At 38.6% G+C, this 20655-nt stretch overlaps 1 protein-coding gene and 1 pseudogene across 1 annotated transcript in view; both read left to right on the forward strand.

Annotated features, from left to right (window-relative positions):
• The window catches only part of NEK11 (NIMA related kinase 11), a 188005-nt gene that overhangs the window by 33315 nt on the left and 134035 nt on the right, over positions 1-20655 (forward strand). Inside the window, exons 3-4 of the mRNA XM_081802014.1 lie at positions 4707-4872; positions 20320-20438. Coding sequence (XP_081658140.1) covers positions 4707-4872; positions 20320-20438 — 285 coding nt within the window. The remainder of the gene's footprint in view (positions 1-4706; positions 4873-20319; positions 20439-20655) is intronic.
• Positions 14271-15493, forward strand: LOC102732218 (high mobility group protein B1 pseudogene; annotated as a pseudogene).

Raw genomic sequence — 20655 nt, forward strand, 5'->3', positions numbered from 1 at the left:
GGTGGGTATTGAGGAGGGCACATTCTGCATGGAGCACTGGGTGTTATGCACAAACAATGAATCATGGAACACTTCATCTAAAACTAATGATATAATGTATGGGGATTAACATAAGAATATAAAAAATAAAAAAATTTAAAAAAATTAAAAAAAAAAGAGTCATAACATCTTAAATGAGGAGAGCCTCAGATGTCATTTACCTCAACTTCATAGCATTCATCTCAATTTGAGGTTTTCAAAAATATATGTATTTTCGCACAGTCATGTACATTTATCTATTTGTTTAATATTTGTCTTCCTCAGTAGACACAAGGGCAGGGGCTACAAATCCCCAGTGCCTGCTATACCATAGACAAACAGTAGGTGCTTACAGTATGCGTGCAGTGCAGGATTGTTGATGGTTAAATCACAAGAGAAGCTAGTTATCTCTAGACTAACTGCAAAGATTTCCACCAGTACAGCTGACTAACCCTCACTAAGATGGTTGTGGCTGCATGGGACGTCATTCTGCTGCTCCTCATGCTCACTGGGATAAAGAATTCCGGAACTCTCTCAGGCTCATCAGCTTCCTTGCCCCTTGAAGACCTTTTTCACTCCTAACCTTGCTGGACACAAGAAACTGTGAGGGTCCTGCTATTTTTTCTATGCCCTACTTTGGAAAGAGAGCACAATTCTTCTGCTCTCAGGCTTTTCTACCCATCTTGGAGTTCTGTTCCTACTCTCCTTTCTGGATCCAGCCTAGGGGACATGAAATGTTTTCAAGGGCTCAGCAATATCTAACTTTCTTGCTTTACCTTTATCTGGTCCAGAGGGTCTCTTTTTCACCTGGAGGCAGGGAGGACATTCACCCACTGGCCAGATATTCCTCCAGATCTTTTCTCCAGCCTTAGTCTCTCCTTTGGAATCAAAAGCCAGGGATTTGACTTATTCTCTGTAGTTTGTGAGATTTCCTCTTTTTCCTGAGGACATATGCTGCTGGTTCAATAGAAATTTGAGAAAATACAACCCCGTGGTTAACATCTCAAAAATAAAATCTGCCTCGTATACATCATGAGTGGCTGAATTTTAAGGGAATGCAATTAGCAATAGTTATCCCAGATTTCCAAAGTCACTCTCGAACGTTTATCAGTCTGCTACTGATTCTAGGAAGAAAGAAGCGTGCCACTTAGGAAAAAGAAAGTTTGTAAAATAAGTAAGTCTGCAGGGATGCCTGTTAGTTGTTTGTTGTTTTTTGTTTTTTGCCACTGTCATAATGTTTCTCCCAAACAGTTGAGGTTCTGATAAAATAAATATGTCATGTTATTTAGGAGTGGATGACAGGCTGAGAGTCACTGAGCAGGTGACAAGCTGTCCTTGATTTGGTAAGTTTCCATGCTGTCTTCAGCTGATATTGATCTCATATTAAGTGATATGCAATGAGAGTTTCCTCTGTCAGTTCAGTGACACGATTTTAGGTAAGGAAGGTAGAATGTCTCTGCGTCAGCTAGAGATGATTATATTAGATATCACCTGTCTTAATAGCCCTACCTTCGTCTGCTAAGCTGTGGGCAAATGAGATTTTTTGCTTTATCGTCAGGTTGCCAGACAGGACTCAGGTAACTGTATGTAAAATCTCATGCTCTGTTGCACAATAGTTGATGTTTATGAGGAAAAATAAGTATTTTTAAGCTTTTATAGCATTTGTTCCTTCACAGCAAGAAAATATTGCAAGTCTGTGCAAGGCTTTATATTGTCATGCTTAACCACTATGACTTTTACAACTGCATGTTAGCTGGGCACAGTAAATTACTGGAAAAGCGCTATGAAGATGTCATTGAGCTTTGCCTGCTGCGTGGTAATCTTCAGAAGTTACAGAAAAACATAGCCACCGATGTCATTTCAAGCTCCTTTTACTACACTAACAGTCTGAGATGCCACTCTTAATAACATGAGGCCATTTTTAACCAAATTCTTGATGGAACAGTCTTCTTATAGAAAATGTTACCAAGGAAGTATTTCTTTTCTTTTTTTTTTAAGATTTTATTTATTTGTTTGACAGAGAGAGAGATAGGGAGAGAGGGAATACAAGCAGGGGGAGTGGGAGAGGGAGAAGCAGGCTTCCCGCAGAGCAGGGAGCCCGATGCTGGGCTCGATCCCAGGACACTGGGATCATGACCTGAGCCAAAGGCAGATGCTTAACGACTGAGCCACCCAGGCACCCCACCAAGCAAGTATTTCTCTAGAATCCACTTCATGATCAATTAGAGGCCTGATTAGGTGTTTGTTACCTAACAAAGCCCCATCAGAGGAAGGGAATCAAATGTTCCAACTTTCTAAATTGCAGTCCTAGTTAAAGACTCCTGTAAATGGCAGGGTAGGGCCTGTGGGGCTCCTGGTGCAGGGCCATCCTCTCTAATGTAGCCAGGGCCTGCCATGCTGGTCTTTTGGGGGTGGATGAGTTCATACTGGGAAGACCATGAAGAACATTTAAAATGAATAAAATGTTATAAAGGACTCAAGTTTTAGGAAAACTGATTTCCCAGTAAGGGCCATCTTGAAATAGAAGGTTCTCCTGATGGGATTTTGGAGAATGGACACTTAACACCAAATGTTTATTGGTTAAGAAAAAATGCTAAATGTCATCCAACACCTGATAGGAATCAGGTAAAATAAGGACACTTTCTGAGTTTTCCTACATAGTGTCTCAGCTTCTAGGACAGATGGTCTAACCTAGAATTTTTATGAAATGTTTGCCACTGAGGAATGGGATGGACAAAAACTACAGGATACAGTGCTAACTTTAATAGCTAAGCTTCTAGGCCCTGAGTCTGAACAAAGAAACAGGCTCTATCTCCAGTATTGCCTCAGGAAATTTCTTCCACAGTGAAACAACTAGGGAAAAGTCTTATTTGAATCAATGAAAAGTTCATAGTATAATTACGTTTTTAAGGATGATAGGAGCTCTCCTATCCAATGTGATTGGGGCTGGTACTTGGGTAAACAGGGTAAACAATTTTTAAGTGAAATGACATAATGAAAACATTTATATCAACTTAAAACATATCATTGTACATTGTTTCCCATTTTTTGATGCACAACCAACATCTAATGTTTTCTGATTAGAGGTCCTTCATCTTTTTTGCATAAACTACATCCAATATATGTTGTCTTCCAGGTTTACATTCTTTAAAATGGAATGAAAATTTAGCAATCTGAATTCAAAATACTCAATTTTACATTTTTAACCCAACTTTTTAGCACTATCTTGTCAATTATAATCAGCATTTTTTTTTTTTTGCAACTTGTTACTATCAAGTTTTTTGGCAAACATTTAACTCAGTTTCCTCGCAAAGATAACACTCATACTCATCCTTCATCAGTTTGTCAAATTGAAGTCACAAATTTACAGCAACAAGCACAACTGGCACAATCAAGTTTGGGAATAAGCACAATGACTTGGGTAAGCACACATCTTGCCTGGAAGGGCAGAAGTTAATGGATGTGCTGGAGAGCACCTACTAGGCATAAGTGTTCCCTATGGCAAAGGCAACCATCGGCATCTGTTAGAAAGAACTGGAGAACTCTGGTTCATCCATGTGTTGGTTGAAGGGCCTTTAATTAAGACTGTTCCTACTATAAATACATTTTCATTAATATGCATAGGTTGTAACTCTTAAAGAACATCTTTGCAAAATGTTTTCTAGTATGGGTTCTGCAGAACTTGCCTTAATGAATAGCTAACGTTCACTTATAATCAGCAGAATCTGTCTGCACACATAATTGGTGCTCTAAAGTGCTTTTCCTCAGCAATCTAGTTTACACTTGGTACTATAATTGGTTTGTTCATCAGACTATTTTTTTCTCAGATGGGAAGAGATAATGTTTTGGTCCACTCCTCATTGAGTTATCACAGTTTTAAAATTAATTTGGAGATTTAATGAGCTCTTTTTCCATTTATACATGCTGAGATCCTAAATACCTCTCTATCAGTGTTTTTAGATTTTTTTTTTCTCCTAAATACCGACAGCAATAAAGTATGCTATGCCAAGAGTAGTTTAAAAAAGAAACTAAATAGATAATGGCCCTATTGGTATTAAGCTGTTAGATTTGGAAAATTTTAGAACTGAGAGAAAGAAGCATGCTTATACACACACCCACACAGAGGCAGAGAGAGACACAGAGTCAGAGAGAGAGAGAAGGACATAGGTAAAGAGAGAAAGACAGACACAGGCAGAGTTGATAGATTAATAAATACATATATAGAGAGAGAGAGACAAAAAAAAAAACAGAGATAGATACCAAGATAAGAATAGAGAGAAATAGAAAAGCAGAGGAAAACAGGTAAGGTGAGAGTTAGAAAGAGACAGAGTCTCACAGAGAGACAGAGAGAGACAGATGGAAGCAGAGACATTATGTGAAAGACAAAGGGAAACCGAGATATCTACAGAGGCAGAGGAGGAGCTACCTCAGCAATGTTGCTCAAGATTAGCTCAGGCTCTGCCCTGTTTGACCAAATCTGTAGAGCTGCAAGTATGTCAGTGGCCAGGATAGGCCAGCAGGCCCAGGGACCACGAAGAGACACAGTGTCATAACAGACAATACCAGACCCATGAGTAGGTCATGGCCTGGACATTAATTAGGTGGCCCTGAACCACTTGTTCATAGTAGTTATTTTTTAACTTCAAATGTATTTAAATTTTTATCTTTGTTTGTTTGTTTGCCTGCAGAAAGGTACTGAAGGAAATCTCTGTTGGAGATCTTAATCCAAATGAGACTGTGCAGGCCAGTTTGGAGGCCCAGCTCCTTTCCAAGCTGGACCACCCGGCTATTGTCAAGTTCCATGCAAGCTTTGTGGAGCAAGATAATTTCTGCATTATCACAGAGTACTGTGAGGTGAGACTCTCCTCTTCTGGAATTCTCAGTAAAAATCTGTTTCACAGTATGTAGCTGTCTGTAAGGAGACATCTCATAAGTTCAGTGATCAAATCACAGGTTGTGGGGGGATGGGTTAAATAGATGATTGGGCTTAAGGATGTTGTGATGAGCACCAGGTGTTGTATGAAAGTGTTGAATCACTATATTGTACACCTGAAACTAATATTACACTGTATATTAACTAACTGGAATTTAAATAAAAACTTAAAAAACCCACAAGGTGAGCTATAAAGATGTGGGATATGGTGTCTTGCAGCTAAGATTGATGCTCTCTGGGTAATTGACAAACCCACTTCCAGTGAAGGAGTAGTTTCTATGGGAGAGTGCTTCTTGGAGAGGGAGTAGTTTAGGGGAGGGTCACCCAAACCTTCTACAATGGTCCAATGCTACACTTGATCTTAGCCAAAAGGCTGAGAAGCGATACAACAATGGTCCAATGCTTAGATGGACATTTAAATGCTGTAATAGGGGCCTGGACAGAGCAGAGGTCTATCTCTTGAGTTTTGGGTTCTAGGCCTGTTTCTCATTTTGCCCAATGGAAATTTGGAAATGGAAATATGGCTCATTTTCCTCATGGAAATCTTTCTTCATATTTATCAATTTGTGATTTATGGCTTCATGTATTTGCAATTTTCCCTGCCACTCCATGTTCTTTGCAAGTAATAGCTGTACATTTTACTGAGCTCCAACTGAGACTGAAACTGCTTGGAAGGGTACCAGAGGGGGAAGCTGACAAGGTGCAGCTGTACTATGAATCTGTATGTTTGTTCCTGAGAGGCTAGGTAGAGGGGAGTTAGAACGGCTGGGTCAGGCAGAGAGAACATGAAGATGACCTTGCTCAGAAAGTATCTCCCAGAACATTCTGGGAGCTAGTCTTAGCCAAATGCACCTTGGGGGAATTTGGTGCTTTTCATATTTTAGAGTGAATTTAGTCAGTTCCTCACCTTTGTGTTGCTGGGACCTGAAAGAAAGGATGCTGGAAACAAGGAAGATGCTCATTAGAATGGAAGGCAGCCCTGTTTGGTCAGAAACTTTGGACAACCAGAGGGTGCTGTGTGATTGAGATACAGAAAAGAAGAGGCAGGAGAAGAAACTCGGAAGGAGTAGGGATAGCAACAAAAGCCAGCCTTGCCTGCTTGATACATTAGCTGGTGTATTAACCAATATGAAGCTGAAAGCCCAGTTAAAATATCTGCAAGTTTGAGATATTCCAAGTCTCAGCTATTTCCCTGCAGGTCAGCCTCCTCAGCTCAGCATTGCCAGCTGTTTCCTTGTCCATTCCTGTGCTTGAAAGAAAGTGAGGGGGAAAGAGTGGGGGCAGGAGAACCCCTACATTTGGATGTCTACTTCTCCTTTAGCCAATGGACTGTTAAGAAAAACAAAATGATGAGTTGTGCAGAACAGTGATAATGAACAGCTACTCTGGCGTGTATGTCATGAATCCGTGCAAACCTATAGGTATTTCCATATGTAACTACAATATGATCCATCTGCTATAATTTAATCATTTTTCTTCCTTTAGCCCTTCAGTTAATCAACTATTTTATTTGGGAGACAACTGACTCCTACTACTTAAGACTATTACTGTTACATCTACTGCTGCTTTTGGCACATTGGATTTTCCGAAGATTCTTTCCTGGTCTTAACAATATTTTTCACTGTGGTCAGTACTGTGCAATAGAGCTTTCTGTGATAATGGAAATGTTCTATATTTGTGTTGTCCAGTACAGTAGTCCCTAGTCCCACATGACTCTTCAGCACTTGACAAAGTGTGGCTAGTGTGATCAAGGAGCTGGATGTTAAATTTTATTTAATTTTAATATATTTAAATTTAAATAACCCCGTATGGCTACTGGCTACCATATTGGACAGCTCCAGGTGATAAGCTAGAACTTTCTTTCCCTGCCTTATTTTTAAAATATTTTTAACTTTAATGTAATTTTAATCTACCAGAAAAGTTATAAGAATAACACAATGCACTGTTCATCCAGATTTGCCAGTTGTTATAATTTTCCAACATTTGCTTTATCATTCTATTTATTCATCTATCTATCTGTATTTTTTTCCTAAACCACTTGAGAGGGAGTTGCAGACACAATGGCTCTTTGTTCTAAATACTACTGTATTTTCTAAGGCCAAGGACACTGTTTTATATAATCACGGTACAATGATCAAAATCAGAAAATTAACATTGAAACAATACTGGTGGGATGCCTGGGTGGCTGAGTCAGTTAAGTGTCTGCTTTCGGCTCAGGTCATGGTCCCAGGGTCCTGGGATCGAGTCCCACATCGGGCTCCCTGCAGCAGGGACTCTGCTTCTCCCTCTCCCTCTGCCTGCCGCTCCCCCTGCTTGTGCTCTCTGTCTGACAAATAAATAAATAAAATCTTTTTTTTTTAAAGGAAAAAACAATGCTGATATTTAATCCAGTACATGTTAAAATGTGATCCCAGGCCAGCAGCATCACTATTACTTGGGCACTCGACCCCAGCCGTGCTAAATCAGAAATTCTGGAGGTGGGGTCTGGCAGTCTCTGTTTTGACAAGTCCACCAGGCAAGTCCAAAACACATCTAAGTTTGAGAACCACCCTTCTAATCCATAATCCATCTTCAAAGGTAGCCCACTTGTCCCATTTATATCCTTAGAAAGGACATTTCTGTATGTTTCTTCTCGCACAGGATCCAGTCCAGGATCATCTGCGTTAATTTTTAAATTCTGGTGGTTTCCAAGGACTGAGCTACTCTCTCAGGAGGGGCGTTGCCATGGTGATGACCGCAGGCAGGCCCGGGGAACCTCTGCGGGGCTTCCAGGGCTCCATGCTGCTGAGCTGTCAGTCTGTCACTTCCCCGACTCCCAAGGAATGACGTGTGCGGATCACTCATTCTTGTTGTTAACAGAGATATTTCTCATCTTCAGACCCAAATTTGCTCTTAACTCGCACAAGCTTGGCATTATCCTCTTTTTATTGAGGTAAGGTAATATTGGAAATAGCAGATGGCCAAACTTGCACCTCATAGGAAAATGCCCATCACCATTGAAATAGTTGGTCTTTTTATCTCCAAGTTTGCTCTTTTGTAGTTTAATTTGGGACCTTGCAAGATTGAAATATATAAATGCATTCGTGAGGCTGCTACATCCACCACTCAACCCTTTGGGCACATCACATCAGATTATGAGTGTGAAAAGCAAATAACTGAACTCTCACAACTTCTTGTCAAGATCTAACCAAATCTTTGATGAGGAATAGTTCCAAAACTACCAAAGTGGGAGAGTATTTCAAATATTGGTGTCTTCTCTTCTCCCCCACCCCCACCACCCAGGGTTAAATGGAACTACTTCCTGTTTCCTGTCCATACTGCATAGTTTCACACCTCTTCATCTGTACTTGGACCATTCCATTTCAGAATGTCCTTCTTCAAGTCCTAGTCATCTTCCCAGGCCCAGCAGAAATGCATCCTCCTTTAGAAAGACCCCATAATCTCCCGGCTGGAAATCTCTCCCCACCTGGTCCCCCTACTGCCACCCCATAGCATTTTATGTCTCTTGGCACTCAGCACATTATACATAGTAGAAACCATCTCAAACTTTCAATGTGAGATCGATCCTTTTCTGATTCATTTTTGTATCACATGGACCCACGGAGTGAGCCAGAAGGAAATTAGCACTCAGAATTTTTTTTTTTCTCACGAATTCTTTATCACTTGCTTCCAGCTGCCTCCCACCTCATTTCTGTCAAACACTAATGGTAAAAGATAAAACACTGGATCCTTCTACCTGTTATATATGTCAAAAGCATTTTGTCCTGCCTTATTTTGCTGGCTCCCTAACAATGTACTGCACTAGAGACCTGTGAGATACTACCTGAAGGTTGTCCTTTTGGGTGAGGGCAAGACATCCCCAGAAACCCGGACATTCACTTAATAGATGCAGTAGAGGATAGGTGAGATCACATATCTTCAGTAGAGAGAGAACATATGACTATCCACCAAAAGCAGGAAAGGTTGGACTTGTCTATTTTCTGCTTAGCGATATTAACATAACTAAACAAAAATTTATCAGTAGAACAGTAGTGCTCAACCTTGGCTGTACATTAGAATCACCAGAAGATTTAAAAAATTACAAGACCTGAGGCCCATCTCCAGAAAGTCTGATTTAATTGACCTGGATTTTTATCTAGACATCAGGAGTTTTGAATGATCTTCAAGTGATTCGAATGTGCGGCCAAGGCTGCGAACTGCATAAAAAGGGGGATGGTTAGTGTACAAATAGAAAAATGGAGTCATAAAAGAAAACTTTGTTAGTGTTTATGGAGCACTGAGAAAAGATGAGGCCCAAACCTGAGAACTGCAAAGTATGGCTCTGACGGTGGGTTAGGTTTTATGCTCAGGCACCTCGCTTGGTGCTATTATTCATGAAAATTGCCTAGTCTATTCTCCTTGCTCCATGTGCAACTTCTGAATACAGTGCAGCTCTCTACTTAGGCCTCTTCTAAAAGGAAAAAAATCTGCTGGCTAAACTGACAAGAGCTCCCTGTTGTCTTGGCAGTTGTAGTTCTCAATGCATATGAATAAATTGGCATTCTAGGTTATTTATTGGTTCCTTAAGAATTTCAAGTTCACAAAGGCAGTAGTAATCATTGATCCCCAACTCTGTGTCCGATACAGTTCTAGAGAGTGTGGGGCAATGGAGATAATACGCTAGTATTTCTTTAATGAACCTGTCTGGTAGAATAAATGAACCATTTCGAACAATGGCAAAAATACAAGGGGGATGGGATAAGGATCAAGGGAACGGGGTGGTTAAAGTGCTGTGGGAGTTAAGAGAGCATGAAATGACTTTGGACTGCAGGAACGATGGAGGAGATGGCATTATATTTGAACTTGCAGTTTGGCAAGGATTTGGTCAAGGAGACAGGGCAAGGACATTTGAGTTAAAGGGAATAATGTGATAAAAAGCTCAGAGGCAGAAAAGCATGGACCATGATTTAAGAACCTAATACTTCACCTTTAATTGTAATGTGTTTGCAGTTAAACACATTTCCTAATGTTAACAACTTCTATAATCTTTGTATAGTTACCAAAACCAGAATATTAATATTTTACCAGTTTCCTTTCTAGTGTCTTTGTCTGTTCCAGGGCCCAATCTAGGATCCTACAATGCATTTAATTGTTGTATCTCCTTAGTCCTTTCTGATCTGGGACAGTTTCCCTTTCCAGCCTTTTTTTTTTTTTTTTATGACCTTGATACATTTGAGGAGTACTGGTAAGTTATTTTGTAGAAGGCCTCTCAGTTTGGATTTGCCTGATGTTTTTCTCATGATTAGATTGAGGTTATATATTCTGGGCAAGACTACCACAGAAGTGATGTGGTGTCCTTCTCAGTATATCATATTACGAGGGGGCATGATGTTAGTACATCTTATTACTGGTGATGTTAGCTTTGATTATTTGATTGAAGTTATGTCTGCTGGATTTCTCCACTGCAAAGTTACTATTTCCTTTTTTTGTATCTTGGGAAAAATATCTTGGATAAATATCTTGGGAAAGATACTTTGAGACTATGCTAATAATCCTGTATTTCCTCAAACTTTCACCCACTGATTTTAGCATCTTCCAGTGAAGGTTGCCTGGAGCTCTTTTAACTCTGATGTTTTCCTAATGGTGATTATGTATTTCCCTCATTCTTTCTACATTTACTAATTGGGATTCTCTTATAAGGAATAACTGTTCTACTGTTCCTTTTCCACTTATGTATTTATTCAATTATTTATATCATCATGAGCTAATGAATATTTATTTTATTTTATGGGTTATAACCCAATACTCATGATTTATTTTGTTGTTCAGACTCTTCCAGCTTTAGCTGTTGGGGTTCCTTCATGGTGACTCCTGTGTCTTCTTAACATGCCCTCATCCTTTTTCAAGGAGAAGTAGATTGTTGTATATTATTCTATTTTATAGTTGAGGAAACAGGGCCCCAGAGAGGTGGGGTGATTTTCTGGCAATCACATGGCTGGAATATTGAATTTTGTCCAGGGTAAAACCAGGACCAGGGGTATTAGGAAAACTGCTCCTTTTTTCTTTCTACTTGGATTGCTCTAATTTCTTCCTTAATATTTAATAGAGTCAACCAAATAGTCCATGGTTCCTACCTCCCAAGCATGTAATTATCTACCTGTACACGGGCATGAATTAGAAGAGATTGACTGTTTTATTGCTCATACCAGCAATGTTAACTAAACATGTTTCAGATCGTGGCCCAGAACACAAATATCTGCAGAGCATACTAGTCAAGCCTATGAGAATTATTGGAAAATATAAAAAATATAAAATGGAAACTCTCAGTTATAAGACGAACAAGTTCTGGGGACAGTGACATAGTTAACAATACTGTACTGTACACCTGAAATTTGCCAAGAGACTAGATCTCCAGTGCTCTCACCACCAAAAATAAATAAATAAATAAATAAAAAGAAGAAGAAGGAAAAAAGATAACTGTGAAGTATTGGATGTATCAGTTAACTCGAATGTGGTGATCATCTCACAATTCACATGTACCCGTGCATTTCCTTTTCTTGGCTTATTCTCATTTATATTCTGTATCTTTATCTCCAGGTATACATAAAGACATGCCTATCAGTTTGCACACACATGGATATTTTAGTGTGTTGATGATATTATTAAGTATTTTATTTCTCTCACTCGGAGACTGGGTAGGGTTTGAAATAGTGGAGAGTGTTTGGACTTTGTCATCACGCTGACTTCTGTTCAAATCTTGGTCCATTTCCCTGAACAAGTTATTTCATTTCTCTGATACTTTTCCTGATATTAAGATAGTGTAACAACACCTCTTTTGTTAGGTTTTTTAGGGATTTGAAATAATAAATATCAAAAAAATGGCTATTAGAGCTTTGCACCTAGTAGACTGTCAATAATAGAAGTGGTGATTATAATCGTTGCTTCTCCCATCTCCCCTTTCCAGTTGTTTTCTAGAAGGCAAGCTAATTTTTAACTCTGAGTCTCTGACTTGTAACTGTTAGGATGATTCATGCTGGAAGGAGGAAACATGCAAATCTTAAACACTAATGGGTCTGATAGCAATTTTCAAGCGATTACTTGCCAAGGATCTGTTTGTACTGTAAAAAGGAAAATTTGCAATTTTCTCTTATGTTTCTTATTTATGTAAAACTGCTTAAATAAACCAAGTAAGTAGGCCGAGTTTTATAATCTTGAACTTCTAGTCGGTGTCAGTACACTCTTGCAAGTGAATTTGGTAATGATATGTCTCATAAAGCTACCGCTTATTGTCCTGTGTCTGGGACCACTTCCATCCAAATTTTTTTTTATGGTTGAGAGAGACTCCTGGGATATTGATTATTGTGACATTGATTAGTGACCATTTGTCTTAGTCCATTGAGGCTGCTATAACAATATACCATAGACTGGGTGGTTTATAAACAACAGAAATTTATTTCTCATGGTTCTGAAGGCTTGAAGTCTCAGATCAAGATTCCAGCAGATTCGGTGTCTGTGAAGGCCAGAGTCCTGGTTTATAGATGGTTGGTCATCTTCTTGCTGTCCTCACATGGTAGTAGGGGTGAGTGAGTTCTCTGGGGTCTCTTTATAAAGCCACTAATTTTATTCAGGAGTCTCCACTCTCATGATCTAATCATTTCCCAATGCCCCCCGCCCCCCACAAGACTGGGGGTTAAGATTTCTACATAGGTATTTTGGGGGGACACAAACATTCAGTTTATAGCACCATCCTTCCCAGTGTGAGCTCCAGGTGTCCACACATCAGGGCTGTCTTTAGTGGCCGCTTTGCTGGGATTGCTGCTGATTGAGGGAACTAAGCATTATCTTTAGAGAGGTAGGTCCCATCAGGGGTCTCTGTTTTATCTGGGCAGCTCCATCCTGGAATAGTTGGGCCTTCCTGAATTTGCTCTGTGCCAATTCTATGGGTCTAGACTTTAGTCAATTAAGGAAGACTGTAAATCATGTGAGTGTCTCATGATTTTATATACCTGAACTGATCTACTCATGATTAATTTGATTTGTTCTATTTATTTTCTTTACTTAAACTATGAAATGTTTTGGCCTTTTAACAATAAAGTTAAAAAGTAAGGCCACTGATTTTTAGAATTGTTAATGTAAAAATTGAAAAGCAAAACTAGTTTTATTTAAAAGACTTGTACTAATGCACTAAATATAAAGCAATTCATAAACCCAGTAGAACATATAGCATGTGGGATATGGCTTTAGCTGACATATGACTTTATATAAATGTAAGTGTTCAAAAATAGGATCAGAACAATCCACTTCAAATACTTTATTTTAAAAACAACCCAGTGATTTATAGATGAAAGCACTTCATGTCACTTCCTAAGATAAAAATAAGTTCTATGTATATTTGCCTCAATAGGAAGAACACTTACTCTAAAAGAATTTGGAAAAAGAAATTAGCAACTAAACTCAGGAATGCTCATTTATATTATCAGACATAAACATCATGATACTACACGCCATTATTTAGTACCTATTTAGAAACTGGATTTTCTTATTTTGCTTTTAAGAGCGTGGTGTGGCCTCCATTTCTCCCACTTTTATCCACTCCGTTACAGTGAACTTCTAGAATTCTAAGGAAATGTCTTTGGGTTCTACAATGACAGATGATCTCCTTCCCTGCCCCCTCCACCTCTATTTATTCTCTTTAGTAATGCCACAGGCTTTTTAAAATATATCATTATAAAATGATTATTATTCAACCCTGACTGTCCCAAATACATCTTTTGCCTTTGGAATTTTTCAAACTACTGGAACAAATGTTTCCCTTGATGGGTGAAATATTACGTATATGGCCCATTTGTGTTATTATCTAGCAGCATTTTCTTTATTTTTTTTTCAAAGATTTTTTTTATTTATTTGACAGAGAGACAGCGAGAGAGGGAACACAAGCAGGGGGAGTGGGAGAGGGAGAAGCAGGCCTTCTGTGGAGCAGGGAGCCCGATGCAGGGCTTGATCCCAGGACCCTGGGATCATGATCTGAGCCAAAGGCAGATGCTTAACGACTGAGCCACCCAGGCACCCCCTTTCTTTCTTTCTTTCTTTCTTTCTTTTTTTTTTTATTTAACCATAAATTTTATTTTATTTTATTTTAATTATGTTCAGTTAGCCAACATGCAGCCTTTTCTTAAAGTGTGGTCCATGGACTACCTGTCCCAGAGTCACTTAGAATTCTTGTTGAAAAATAGGGATTCCTTATAGCCATTGCAGTACACTGAGCTCCATAGAGACAACACCGGGGTGAGTGAGAGCCAGACGGGCATTGGGCGACTCTGTGCCTCACTGAGGAAAATAATTAAACGTGGGCAGAAGAGATCCTAAGAAGTCGAGAAGCAAAATGTCATCATATGCATTCTTTGTGCAAACTTGCCTAGAGGAACACGAGATGAAGCACCCAGATGCTTCAGCCAACTTCTCAGATGTTTCTAAGAAGTGCTCAGAGAGGTGGAGGACCATGTCTGCTAAAGAGAAAGGAAAATTTGAAGACATGACAAAGGTGGACAAGGCCCGTTATGAAAGAGAAATGAAAACTTACATCCTCCTTAAAGGGGAAACAAAAATAGAAGTTCAAGGATCCCAAAGCACCCAAGAGGCCTCCTTAGGCCTTTTTCTTGTTTTATTCTGAGTATCACCCCCAAATCAAAGGAGAACATCCCGGCCTATCCATAGGTGACGTTGCAAAGGAACTGGGAGAGCTATGGAATAACACTGCTGCAGATGACAAGCAGCCTCACGAAAAGAAGACTGCTCAGCTGAAGGAAAACTATGAAAAGGAGATTGCTGCATACCGCGCTCAAGGAAAGCCCGATGCAGCAAAAAAGGGAGTCGTCAAGGCCGAAAAAAGCAAGAAAAAGAAGGAAGACAAGCAAGACAAGGAAGAGGAGGAAGATGAAGAAGACGATGACAAATAAGTTGGTGCTAGGGCAGTTTTTTTCTCTTGTCTATAAAGCATATAACCCCCCCCACCTCCGTATACAACTCACTCCTTTTAAAGAAAAAAAATTGAAATGTAAGGCTGTGTAAGATTTGTTTTTATCTTTTTTTTGTATAGTTAACACACTCCCGAATGTGTGTTTCGACAGCCCTGTCCTGGTAGTTTTTTCTGTAGCCACTAAGCTTGCCTGGTACAGTGTGGAGGTGGGAAATTGGCATGGAAATTTAAAGTAGGTTCTTGTTGGTGCACAGCACAAATTAGTTATATATGGGGATGGTAGATTTTCTTTTCTTTTCTTTTTTTTAAGATTTTATTTTTTTAAGTAATCTCTACCCCCAGCGTGGGGCTTGAACTCACAACCTCAGAGATACAGAGTCGTGTTCTACCGGCTGAACCAGTTGGGTGCCCCCAGGGATGATAGTTTTTTCATCTTCAGTTGATTCTGATGCAGCTTCTATGAAATTATTGCTGTTCTGTTAACTAAATACCACTCTGTAATTGCAAAAAAAAAAAAAAAGGTTGCAACTATTTTGTTGACATTCTGAATGCTTCTAAGTAAATACAATTTGTTTTATTAAAAAAAATTTAAAAAATACAGATTCCATTGTCCTCAGAGTCTCTGTTGATTTGGTGCAGGAGTATGCCTTTTAAACAAGCAACATGGATGATTCTGATGCTTGCTGACATTTGAGATCCACTGGAAGGATGTATTAGAAACTTGTGTAAAGGTGACATAGAGTATAACAGAACAGCACTTTAAGATGTCAACCAAGTGAATTAATAAGGGGCAGCTTTTTTATTTTAAAATGAAGTAGGGCAGAACAATTTTTCAAGCTTCTTCCAGCCCTAAAATCCTGAGATTATTTTGTCCTTTGTGTATGCTCTGAATGTTGCAATTTAATGGTATCCAGGCCTCTGAGAATGCTCTACTTTAGTCTTTTAAACTGGTTGTAAGTGCTTCTGTAGATGACTTAAAAAAACATGGATTAACTTTTTTTAATTAAATGCTTTTAGGATTTAAAACTTTAATGGAATCAAAGATGGTGATTAGACACTGTATTTGAGTTGTTCTTCATTTCTTCAAGGTCTTGGCATTTCAAAATCAACCTCATGTTGGCTAATCGGGATGGGGGAGGGAGGAGATGCTGTTAACCCATCAAATGGTACATTTTGGGTTACAGATTTTCAGAACTTCAGAAGTTAACATCAAAGCTTTATTTGCAACTTTCAAAGGGTGATATTAGTGAAAGAAAGCGTTTTCTGTGAGCAGTGTAGAGTTACGGCAACATTAATAATGGTTTAAGTCAAAGTCAGTACTCTTCACTAAAGTTTGTTTTTTTTTTTAAAGATTTTATTTATTTATTTTTGAGAGGGAGAGAGAATACGAGCTGGGAAAAGGGGCAGAGGGAGAAGCAGACTTCCCACTGAGCAGGAAGCCTGATGCGGGACTCAATCCCAGGACCCTGGGATCATGACCTGAGCCGAAGGCAGACACTTTAACTGACTGAGCCACCCAGGTGCCCTTCACTAAAGTATTTTTTTTAGCAATAGTCATCATTAAATATCTCTCAAAGACAAAATTAAGAAAACAATGCACCTATAGATATTGTAATAAGAACTTCTTAAACTGAGGTATGACATTTTATCAAAAACATTTGATTTTTACGTGGAAGATGGCTTAGAGAAAGAAAGTCATAAATGCTTTTCATATTGCTGAGTTAAAATCAGACTGCTTCACAAAAAAAGTTGTATTTCTTTTGTTGTTGTATAAGCGTAATTTGTTATCTTAATCTATGAGTGACTTGATTACCTAATTTAAATCCTAAGAAAATAATCTACAGAGTATTTATTAAAGAACAAAATACAAAGCAAATATTTTTTTAGAGATAAATGTGCAAAATGAAAATTGCAGGGGCAGTTAGTTGAGGGGGATGAGACCCAGCTCTCTGATTAATCTTTTGGCGGTCTATCTTGTCGACTAAACGCATTCCTTGCTTAATATTAGGATCTGGTTCATTTCTCTTTCTTATGGTTCTGCTCAGAAAGCAAGAGGCAATTTGTGTAATCTCCTTTTGACATTTCACTTTGAGGCCCACTATTGAAGACCCTGTTCTTTCTTTATTTTTATTTTTATTTTTTTAGTGCTCACTTCGGCAGCACATATACTAAAATATTTTTATTTTTTTAAAGATTTTATTTATGTATTTAATTGACAGAGAGAGAGAGACAGCGAGAGCAGGAACACAAGCAGGCTGAGTGGGAGAGGGAGAAGCAGGCTTCCTGCCGAGCAGGGAGCCCAATGCGGGGCTCGATCTAAAGGCAGTCACTTAACCAGCTGAGCCACCCAGGCACCCCTCTTTTTTTTTTTAATAGCAATATATATATGTAAATAAATCTATATATATATATTTATTTATTTAGTCATGGGAAATTGCATGCATACTTAATATCAATGCAGGAAACAGATAAGCAAGTTCCAGTCACCACTTGAGGAGAGAGCATTAGGAGGTAATTTTCAGACTAACACTAAATGTCACCCAGGAAGTGTGCTCCCATCATGGCAAGCTAACTCACAGAGAACATAATTCTGCTCACTCACGAAGAAAACAATACCAAAGCTAATACAAATGTGTAAAATTCATATTTCTATAATTTATTGGGGATAAATTCTAGAAAAAAATGCTATTTTAATACATGAATTTGTCCAAATTTTAGTGTTATTACAATTGGGGTAGACAATTACATATGCAAAGGCTGTTTTCATAGGGACAACTGTACTTATGTATGATCTTTCTAAAGTAAGAAACATTGGGTTGAAGCAAGCAGCTTCATTGATATTTCTATAAGGCAATTTTTTCTTTTTTCCTTTCATGTCTTCTTCTTTTCCTCTCTCCCTCTTCCTTCCCTCCTTCCTCCCATCCTTCCCTTCTTCCTTCCTTCCATCACTCCTCGTCTGAAGCTATTCAGGAAGGACACAGCAACATATATAATATGTAATATTATAGTATATAGTTATCTTTCTGACAGTGGGGTTATTTTATTATATTCAGAGAATCTAAATGGGGTATTGAAAGGATATCTTGTTTTTTGTTTTAAAATTTGTGTGCGTGCATTTGTGTTTGTGTGAGAGAGAAAGGTCCTCTTGAACAGAAGAGGAAACCTGGATTGGAAAAATATATACACCTACAGCTCACCTTTTATCTGAAGGGCTTTTGTGTCTACTTCACAGGATATTGTCAAAAAATGTTTTGTGCAATTTATAGAAACATTATGACAGTATAGCGTGAATGATCCAACAGAACTTTGATAAACTCTAGGATTAAAAAGAGGGGAGGGATATAAAGGTAGGTTTAGAGAATGAGAAGAAAGTGATAGTCTTTTTGACAAGGAGTCAAATATTTGATTCACTGTATTTTTGAATTCCAACAAGCTTTGATCTCCTTGGCCCAGAAAATCCAGCAGGAAATTGAATGTGAGCTAGGGTGCAAGTTGAAGGTTTGATATGCCATTTTTGACTTGTCGTGCCCTTGTGGTAGGTGAGAATATTCAAGGCAAATATTTGCATATTGCATTGAAAGGAAATAAAAAATGCATTTCAAATGAGCAGTTCGTTGACCTAATGTTTGGTTAGAAGTAATTTCCCTTTGATTGTTTCATTGCCTATAAATGCTTCTCCTTTGCATTTAACAGTGAAAACTCTGTCAGGAAGCCTATAAGTAGCTTAACATTTGGCTCTTATGTTCCTTAGGGATATGGCTTGGTACCTCTCTTCTCTCATGGGGCTGTGTTGTTGGCATACCCTAAAGACCAAAATACTTGCATTTCACTCATTTTTTCTTCAGAGATGCACTTCTGGAATTGTGTTTAATTGTCCAGTGTTTTAAGGTAAAGGGGATCAGGTATAGGGCTTCTCTAAGAGAATTTAACATTTTGCATATTCATTTCTATGGTAGTTGAAATACATTAATATAAGCATAATCAGAAAGGGTCTTATCAGACTCTGCCAGGCAATTCTAGATGTTTGTCATTGTGATCATGATTCATTTTTGGCACCAAGTATTATTCTTTCTATCACCAGTGAGTGGGAGGACAGACTGACTAAATGTTTAAATGATGTGTTTGGACCCCACATAAATCAACTGTTGCTGTATTCCTGGGAATTTTACTGTAGTTAAATAGACAAAAGGAGAGTTAAGTCATCCCAAGATGACTTAAGACACGTTAGTGTGGACATGCCAAAGTGAAAAGAATCGAACTCCAGCAGCCAGTGCCATATTTACAATGTAAGAACTGATACAGTTTCACCAAAACGTAGTCACTTTATATTAAGTTAATATTATTCATTTGAGTCTTATTGGCTTTATATTTTTACTTTGTATATATGTTAGGCTTCTACAGTTATATTAAATTCTAAGTATAAGGAAAATCATTCTTAGTTTTATTTGGGTACATGTAAATATGTGATGTAATGTAATGTAACAAAAATAAATTTTAGGTAATGTTTAAGTAATGTAATAAAAATAAAACCCTTTAGAAGAGTTTTTGTCCTTGAGTGATGTCAAAGGTAAACACAGTGGGCATTACTTAAGATGGTGAAAACAGAGTTTATTTGGTAACTGGCAGTCAGGGAAAGAGCGCTCTTTCCAATTGTGCACATATTCTGATAAGTGCATATATGACTGGACCATAAAAAGGGAGACTGGAAGAAGGGGGAAAATGGTGGTGGCCTGAGCAGAGTCAGGGAAGGGGAAAATTACAAAAAGTAGGAAAGGGGTTGGTTCATGTATATCTGGGCTTGCTAACTGGCATTAATTAAAATTAGGCCCCTACCCTTCCACAGATACCAGGAGACAGGTGTGGGCTGGAACAAACAGTAAATTCTTTTGGCAGCCATAAGTTTTCTCAGGCAGACACTTTAAGGGAAACTAGTGTCACCCTAGGGATGTGGCCTTGAGCTATTAGAAGTGTGTTAGTATTGGTTCAAGTCTTTTTTTTTTTTTTTTAAGATTTTATTTATTTATTTGAGAGAGAGAGTGAGAGAAAGCACATGAGAGGGGTTATGGTCAGAGGGAGAAGCAGACTCCCTGCCGAACAGGGAGCCCGATGCGGGACTCGATCCAGGGACTCCAGGATCATGACCTGAGCCGAAGGCAGTTGCTTAACCAACTGAGCCACCCAGGCACCCTGGTTCAAGTCTTTATAAGCCAAGGTTGAGGTCTAGTTGAGAAGAGGACTCAGAGGAGCCTGGCTAGAGGTTGGTCAAGGAGAGACTCTGAGTTCCAGAGTGGCAGTATGCCCTCACTTTCTTGTGATCAACAGTCACTGCTGTATATTAACTGTTGTAGAGAGAGCTTCATTTAAAAATCTTAACTGAAAGAAAAATATGAAAAATTATGCTGCTGTGTTTCAGGGCGGGGATCTGGATTGTAAAATTCAGGAATATAAAGAAGCTGGCAAAACCTTTCCGGAAAGTCAAATAATAGAATGGTTTATCCAGCTGTTGCTAGGAGTTGACTACATGCATGAAAGGTATGTTCATTTGTTACTGATGGACATGATTTTGACAGTCATGTCTGAACTTGAAAAATGAATTTTTGGGGGTGGAATTGAAAGGAAGCAAGTCCAAAAGTAAATGACTATAGTTAAACAACTACAGTATGCTTTTCCATGAGGAAACTGTTGAATGATTCAATATAGATTTACTTGAATAGCCATTTTTTGTTGTTCTAGAAATAAAGTTGGCCCT

This window comes from Leptonychotes weddellii, chromosome 1, assembly GCF_054177405.1.
Source record: "Leptonychotes weddellii isolate Sample4059 chromosome 1, ASM5417740v2, whole genome shotgun sequence".
Classification (NCBI taxonomy): Eukaryota; Metazoa; Chordata; class Mammalia; order Carnivora; family Phocidae; genus Leptonychotes; species Leptonychotes weddellii.